At 37.6% G+C, this 8,558-nt stretch overlaps 1 protein-coding gene across 1 annotated transcript in view; it reads right to left on the bottom strand.

Annotated features, from left to right (window-relative positions):
* Sp3 (Sp3 transcription factor) overlaps positions 1–8,558 on the bottom strand; it is a 56,588-nt gene that overhangs the window by 39,872 nt on the left and 8,158 nt on the right. The window contains exon 6 of the mRNA XM_005393193.2: positions 3,822–5,181. Within this exon, the coding sequence (XP_005393250.2) occupies positions 3,822–5,181 (1,360 nt within the window). The remainder of the gene's footprint in view (positions 1–3,821; positions 5,182–8,558) is intronic.

Raw genomic sequence — 8,558 nt, 5'->3', positions numbered from 1 at the left:
AGGGCAGGGGAGGGGAGGGCAGGGGAGGGCAGGGGAGGGCAGGGGAGGGCAGGGCAGGGGAGGGCAAAAAAGCAGCAGCTTTAATTTTCACAAGGTCATCAAAGGTCATGTTTTACATTGGTAAGAAATAGATTAAGTGACAAGCTCTTTTTTTTGCTTAAGTCTGTCTCTTAATATATAAAGTGTCAAAAACCATAGTTTTGTCAGTTGTTCTTTCAAATAAAAATGTTGCATGGAAATAGTCTAGTTCAGCCTGCAACTCACAATTGGAAAACGGTACTTTTCTTCAAAGCCAATTATCTTCTTTTGGTATGCAGCACAAACGCTTTATACTTCCCTGTTGGTACATTTCCGTAATCCATCTACTTGGGAGGCTCACGCAGGAGGCCAGCCCAGGCAATTTAGCGAGCCCCAGTCTCAAACTAAAAAATAAAAAGGATGTGGAGCTCAGTGGTACAGTCCCCAACACAGAAAAAATAAATAAAAGATGTCACAAAGAATATTATGAAGACATGCAGTGGAAACTGCAAATCAAAAAAACAGTAAGGGGCTAGGGATGAAGTTCAGTGGTACAGTGCTGGCTTAGCATGCATGAGGCCCTGGCTTCAATCTCTAATACCACAAAACCAAAATTAAACCAGCAGCCACCCCTTCATACCCACTAGAATGGCTATTAAAAAACTGTCAGATGTCAGAGGTGGTGGCACACACCTGTAATCCCAGCGCTCAGGAGGCTGAGGCAGGAGGATCACTGTAAATTCATGTTGATCTGGGCTACAGAAAGTGTTCAAGGCCATCCTGGATTACATAGTGAGACCTTGTCTCAAAAACAATTTATTAATTAAAAAAGGTCAGGGATTGAATTCAGCCCAGTGATAGAGAACTTACTTGACATACTCTGAGGGTCTAGATTCAACCCCCAACACCCCCAAAAGAAAAACAAGTCCATAACAAGCACTGGTGGTGACACAGAGAAACTGGAACCCTCGCACACTGCCGATGAGAATGTAAAATAGTAAAGTCTTTGGAAAAACTATTTGGCAATGCCTCAAAAACTTAAAACAATGCGTTGGTGATACAGCTCACCTCAAGGTCCTGAGTTTGAGTCCCACTACCAAAAAAACTTAAACATCGAATTACCATAAAACCAAGCACTCTGTGGCTAGGTGTACATTCAAGAAACTACATATCTATCTCCACCCTAAAAAAGAAACAAAAATGTTCATAGCATATTTGTCCTAATAGCCAAAAGGTAAAAACAATCCAAATGTGTATCAAAAGAAAGATAAATATTGGTATACAATGGAATATTACTGGTCATAAAAGGAAATGAAGTACTGATACATGCTACAACATGGATGAACCATGAAAGAAGGTTATATATATTACATGAAAGAAGGCATACACAGAAGGCCACATATTATACAATTCCACCAATATGAACTAGCAGGCAAACTCAAGAGATAGAAAGTAGATTAGAGGTTGTCAAGGGCTGAAGAGGGGAGAATCGTGAATGACTGCTAACAGGTAAGGTTTCTTTTTGGGAGTGATGAAAATGCTCTAAAATTAATGATGATGACTATATAAGTCACTGACTGTATTTTAAAACTACTGAATTGTATGCATTACAGGGTAAATTTTATGGTGTGTGAATTATATCCCAAAAAAAGCTATTTCTTAAGAAGATATACAGCAACTAAGGGCCAATATTTAGTAAAAACGACCATTTTTACTGGTTCATAGAGATCATTCTTTGGTAAAACTCATTTTTGCTGCAAGTATATGAGCATAAATACAGCAACTAATAGTACGTTTAAAAAAAAAAAAAAAAAGCAACTAATAGTACGTTTGATGTTTAAGCCACCTTCAGTGAAAGTGGAGTAAGAAACTCCTGAGCATTACTATGAAAAATGCTTTAACATGAAGAACCTCTGAAAGGGGCTCAGAGATCCACAGGTCACACTGCTTCACAAGACACAAATGCAATTAAAGGAATTTCCAAATACAGATCTGCAAATGCACAATAATTTCAATTTTCTAAGCAGACATCAAATTTCTCTAAAGGAAATAAAAAAGATAAATTTTTTTTATTTCTCTAAAGGAAAATTTCTCTAAAGGAAATAAAAAAAGATAAATCATCAAATGGAGGATGGAAATTACCACAACCAGTTTAATTCAAATGCCCCTACTGAGTTTGGAATCACTGACCCAGCGGAAGGACACAATATATAATCTCTACAGAGATCCAAACACAGAGTTAAAGCAATAAAATTCAGGATACAATATACAACAAAACAATATTTTGACATACAGTGTAACATTAACAGATTAACATTGATCCTATCTTTTTTAAACTTTATTTAATTCTTGCATAATATTGAAAGAGTAGATTTAAGAAACTTCTACCCATACTTATCAATAGCTATTTCTAGCACATCTATGTTTGCTTTGGTTTTCTTCAACAGGCTCTCACTCCATAGTACAGGCTGGCCTTAAACTCACTATGTAGTCCAGGCTGGCCTCAAACTCAAGGTGATCCTTGTGACTCAGCCTCCCAGATGATGGGATTACAGGCCTGTGTCACCACATCCAGCCAAGCACATGTAAATTTAATGTCCACTATCAAAGAACCAAAGAATACTAATATTTTTAGCACAGCTGAGTTCAACATCTTCCTATCAACTTGAACCACCAATGGTACATGCATCACTGTCCTACCAGGTAGCTTTTACACTGGCAGTACAAATGGATCTAATCACTTTTATCAATCTTTTTACTAATAAAATAGTAAAAAGTCTATAAATGAACCACATCTAGTTAGCTGCTTGAATCTGAATTACTGCCAATATAAATACTATTCATACTAATTTAAAAATTATTATAACACTCAAAAAATTTATTTCATTAAACTGTGACTAGTTTACCAATAATTAATTCTCTAAATTTTAACATGGGAATCTTACAAGCACCCCACTGCTAGTATATATAATATGCACTTACCATTATTGTACCACAAATTACCTGCATTGCAAATTCTATACCATTTCAATGTTTTCCTTAAAGAACTGTAATATGAGGATATCTGCTCTCTGCTAAATCAACCCCTTTTTTTGCATTACTGTAATCAAAAACCCCATGAGAAGTGGCACAAGCCACCAGATGGGAAAGTCACGCATGTACCCACTGGTGGTTCAAGCCAGGGGGAAGGGTCAAATTCAAATCAGAGCCACTCAGCAATGAGACATGAATTTACAGCCCTGCAGTGAATGTCTTAATGCCCACCGACACAGATTCAAAGAATTTTTAGTCTAGAAGGTACCCTAGGTATAGTTACCTACTCTAATACCTCATTTCCTGAGGAAACAGTTTGTGGGAGAAAAATAGCTAGATGAGACAGCTACTTAAGTACTCTTTACTCCCAGTGCCATATTTTCACTGTGCCAACCTGACTGCCCAACCAAATATAATGCATAAAATACTCAACGCAAATCAGAAGGCCAACATGACATACTACTTGCCAAATAAAAATTCTGTAATGTTTGACAATACCAATACAATGTCAAAACAAGCATTAAACCATTGTAAGGAAATACCATGAATGTAACTGATACATTAGAAAAATGAGTCCTTAACTTCAAAAACTATAAACTTTCAATAAAGACCAATTTGAAAGATACTTTAATATCTATTTTCAGATAAAAATACAGGGATATGTATGACCTTTAAAGAGTGTCTGATGTTGATAAACACCTGAAGTTTGAAAGAAATTTTTTCCCATATATTATCAGTACAGTTTTTATAGCATATCATTTAAGACTCACCTGCAGGACTGTCAGCATTCTCTCCTGGGTGTAGCTGTATACCAGTAGAATCTATAGAGTTTACAGTAACTGTCTGTAGATTTGGCAACTGACCAGTGCTTAGACTAACTGGAGTTGAAGTTAAGGTTCCACCTGCTGCAACTTGACCAAGCGTGAGTGTCTGAACAGGCGTCAAAGTTATTTGTTGGGCAGCAGTGTTCTGTATTTGCAAATTCTGCAAGTTCTGGACCCCTTGCACTTGAAACGTTTGCCAAGTTATCTGTCCAGAAGGGGTCACTGTCTGTGCCTGAATTAAAAAGGTTCCAGGATTCAGCTGCAACTGAAGATTTTGCAAAGCCTGCTGTGATATATTCTGACCACTAGCTTGCACACCATGGATTGTCTGTGGTGTAATACCTTGCACAATTTGGGCTTGACTGGTTGGCTGCTGAGACTCTTGAAGTTGTAGATGTTGTACAACAGGCTGTGCTGTAGAAACCTGAATATTTTGAGCCTGTGTCTCTTCAGAAACAGGCGACTGGATATAATTTCCCTGAAGATCTGAAGAATGAACTTGCCCACTAGAAGTAGTCAAGCTATTTGTATTTTGCTGTAGTATACCTGTACTGTCTATTGTAACAGGTAACTGTGATGACGAGGATGTTGGCACAAATAAATCTGAATCAGTATTAGTTTCATTAATATCAGGAGAAACCCTCTCACCAGTCCTTTCAGAATTATCTGAACTATCCATAGCTTGTCCTGTGTTTATCAAATGTCCATCGGCATTAATGCCTGCAGTCATTGTCTGAGAACTGCCCGAAAGTCCCAAAGAATCTAGATCGACACTATTGATTGGTACAAAGGTAATATTTCCTGGCAGACCAAGAGGCACATTAGCAACTACCTGGGTTTGGCCAGGAAAAGATGAACCACCAATTGCAACTCCCTGAACCTGGACTTGACCAGTCTGTGGCATGAGATTCTGGATATTAGCAGGAGGTGTTCCAGAGGCAAGTAAGGTTTGATTAGAGCCAGGAATAATCTGAATTTGACTGCTTTCTTGATTTAAACCCCCATTATCTGAAGAGCCTGTGAAACCAATCTGAACCTGCTGACCATCTGTTGACTGAATTTGTGGTATTACTTGATATTGAACATTGGACACTGTACCATTTGATGAATCTGATCCTGGAGCAACTGAAAATATTTGTTGATTCTGCAAATTCTGAAGGGGAAGGACATACTGCCCACTCGAAGTAGCAGCACTTGGAATCTGTACTAGATTACCAGCTTCGTCTTTTATAGTTGTAGGTGTGGCTGACAAAACCTCCCATCGGTTTGGTGCTCCTCCTAACTGTGCAGAAGCCAAATCACCTGTCTGGATGAAAAAAACAAAAATGTTGTGATATATTTATGGTATGTTTAAACCAATACTCTAAAAAACCCTCTAAACTAATATAAATTCTACTACATGAAAATGAAAGTCATTTAAAATAACACATTCAATTCTTATATTATTTCTTCTAGTTTTGTTATTGCAAAGACAGCCTGTCCTATTTAAATGGGGTGAAGGAGAAATATTAACTAAAACATTCTAGAACGTTTTTATTTTACTTCTTTCTTTTTTTTGAGACAGTCTCTCTACGCCCAGGCTGGTCTTAAACATGCATGTTCTACCATAAGACTACCACCTTAAGACTCCTGAGTAGCTGGGTTTATAGGTATGTGCCACTGAGCCTGCCTACACAAATTAACTTTTTGTCTCCTCAACTGTAATGTTACACAGTTTTGTTTTGTCTGTCTTTTTCGAGACAGGGTTTCACTATGCAGGTCAGGCTGGCCTGACTCACAGCAAGCCTCCCGCCTCAGCCTCCCGAGTGCTGGGATTACAGGCATGCGCCACCATGCCCGGCATTGTACAGTTTTTTTAAAAGCAAAAGTAGCTAGAAGAGATGAACATTGCCTTAACTACTGGAGAGAGTTAAAAGATATATAATGCACTAAAAATATTTGACTAAATCAGCCATGCTGCATTTGTGAACAGAAAAAACACTGGTGCAGAGTTATCTAGTCATTTGAGTTGGATATTATTACTATAAACTTTAAATAATTAAGGCTGTTCATTCATGGTATGCATTAAATATACTCTAAAATAAACTCAGCTGGAGTTATTCCACTAGCAAGCCACCACTCTTGTCTAATGAACTAAGAGACCTTAAAAAAAAAAAAAAAGCTTAATGATGAAGGGTCACTGCTGAAACTACTTAGTAAAGCAACACTGTATAAAAAATTTTTTGAGAATCTGAAAGCTGGAAGACATATACTGTGGTTTAACTACAGATTGCAACAAAATACCAAACATGAATGTCTTACATTCTGTATACTTTTGGAATCTCAGGTATCACCCCAATAGTTTATGGATTGGGCAAAACTGGAAAAATTCCAATGTAGCAAAGCACAAAGCAGTAAAGTCCAACACACCAATGTCACATGGTAGTTTATTTTAGGGATTAATAAGGCTAATATCCAACTTTTTAAAAAAATGTATATACATATACACGTATACATATAGGGGAGGGGAGGAGACAAGGTCTTGGTATATAGTCTAGGCTGCCCTTCAACTCACTGTGTAATCCAGACTGGCCTCAAACCTGTGATCCTCCTGCCTCAGCTTCCCAGGTACTGGAATTATAGGTATGCACCAACACACATGACATAATATATAACATTCAGGCTTTTCTTTTACAGGCTTTTCTTTTATATGCCAAGTACTATAACAAAGCTTGCAAGATTGTATCATATACTTAAAACAATCCTATTGATAGGAGTTATTATCCCTATTTCACAAATGAGAAAACAGGAACAAAGTCACTCAGTTATCAAGTGGCCAAGACAGGATTTAAAACTAGGCTAAGCTTAACTCTAGAATCCAGACCCGTAAGTACTATGTCACACTTGCCTTCTATTAAGATCAGGAGCAAAGACTCTGGGAATAAGACCCTGTATGATTTACTCACTACCAAAATAAAGCCAGCACTATCTCACATCTAGAACTGTGATTTTCTCTAACTCCACATCATTAAAGAATGAGCACAAAAGTGTAATATACCTAGGCCAGGACTGTCAACATAGGACATATGACTGCTCCAAGGGATCTTCAAATCCCCTAAAACAGCCTATTAACTTTTAAGAAAGCAATCTGGGTGGAGAGAAGATCATCTAATTTCATTTTATTCTCGGAGAATCTGTGACCATAAAAAAGGTTAAGGCAAATATTGTTCACCTAACTTAAATCATTCCATAAAATTTAATGCAAATGTTAAACCAAAACATCTTAAATTTAAGGAAACTTACTATGTAATTTTCATTTAGTAGTGAAACACACAAAGGATGAATGACAATTTAATGACTCAATTCAAACATTTGGACATATCTTCCAAGATGAAATAAGCATATTGAATACAATCCCTACCTTCAAATGGTTCACACTGTGTCCAAGCAAGCATACATATACATGCTATTACTATACAGTATGAAAAACGGCATATACTGACCATATAATCAAACAGTATGTGAGAACTAGGAGACTAGGAAAAAAAAAGGCTTCATATAAAAAAAAATAAGATCTCACGGTGGTCAGTTAGTAATAGAAGCATTAATAAAACTATAGAACTAATACAATTACAGATAGAAGAAACACTAAATAATATGCTGTTTGGAGTTAGAGAGGATCCAGAAAAGGCTCATGTTACAAACAAAAGTAATATAAGAAAGGACTAGACAGTTTTATCAAGGCCTGTAAATGGCCTCACAGATCTTACTAAGTTGTTTGGACTTCACCCTGCAGACAGTAAAAGCTATAAAGAGCTTATAAGCAAGTAAATGGTGCAATCATATCTGTATTTTACAAAGATAAAACTAAGGCCCAGAGGAGACTGAAAGAATGCCGGAAGAGAGGAGGGAGGGAAAACTGGACCACGTATAAATCTCTATGCCTAAACTGCGATCATTTAAATACAAGCACTTAAATGAAACTTATTAATCTTAAATTTTAAAATGAAGCATCAGATCTTAAAGTCACATGTCATTCTTCAATTCAGTATGGACACTACAGGCTTATGTCCTCTCTCTTTACATTACCCAAACAATTCACTTTGCATCAGTCTTTTCAGCATCTTAAGTAAACTAAATGTATTTATAGTCTACACTGTAGTGAAGTCCACACAAAAGTGTATTTAAAATTCAATCTCAGCCAAGTGTGATGGACATCTGTGATCCCACTACTTAGGAGACTGAAACAGGAGGATCACAAGTTCAAGCCTAGCTGGCACTACACTGTGAGTTCAGGCCAGCCTGAACTACAAAGCAAGACCCAGTCTCCAAAACCAACAGAAACAAAAATATCAATCTTTTGTGCTGGGAGCAGGGAGTAGGTACTAGGACCTAGGGATTGAATGCAGGACCTTCACACTGAGCTACAGCTCCCTGTTGGTGGTTTTGTTTTGTTTTGTTTTGTTTTGTTTTGTTTTGTTTTGTTTTGTTTTTGAGACAGGGTCTTGATATATCTGGCCTTGAACACACCACGTAAGCCAGGCTGGAATTCACAGCAATCCTCCCGTCCCAGAGTGCCAGAATTACAGTCATGCGCCACCATGCCTGGTCCCATCCCCCTGCCACCCTTTTTTTTTTTTTTTTGGGGACAGTCTGACCAAGTAGTGCACGCTGGCCTTGAACTAACCTATGTAGCCCAGGCTG

Source organism: Chinchilla lanigera, unplaced genomic scaffold (assembly GCF_000276665.1).
Source record: "Chinchilla lanigera isolate Chin_1 unplaced genomic scaffold, ChiLan1.0 scaffold00048, whole genome shotgun sequence".
Classification (NCBI taxonomy): domain Eukaryota; kingdom Metazoa; phylum Chordata; class Mammalia; order Rodentia; family Chinchillidae; genus Chinchilla; species Chinchilla lanigera.
This window is presented reverse-complemented; position numbering and strand designations above follow the sequence as displayed.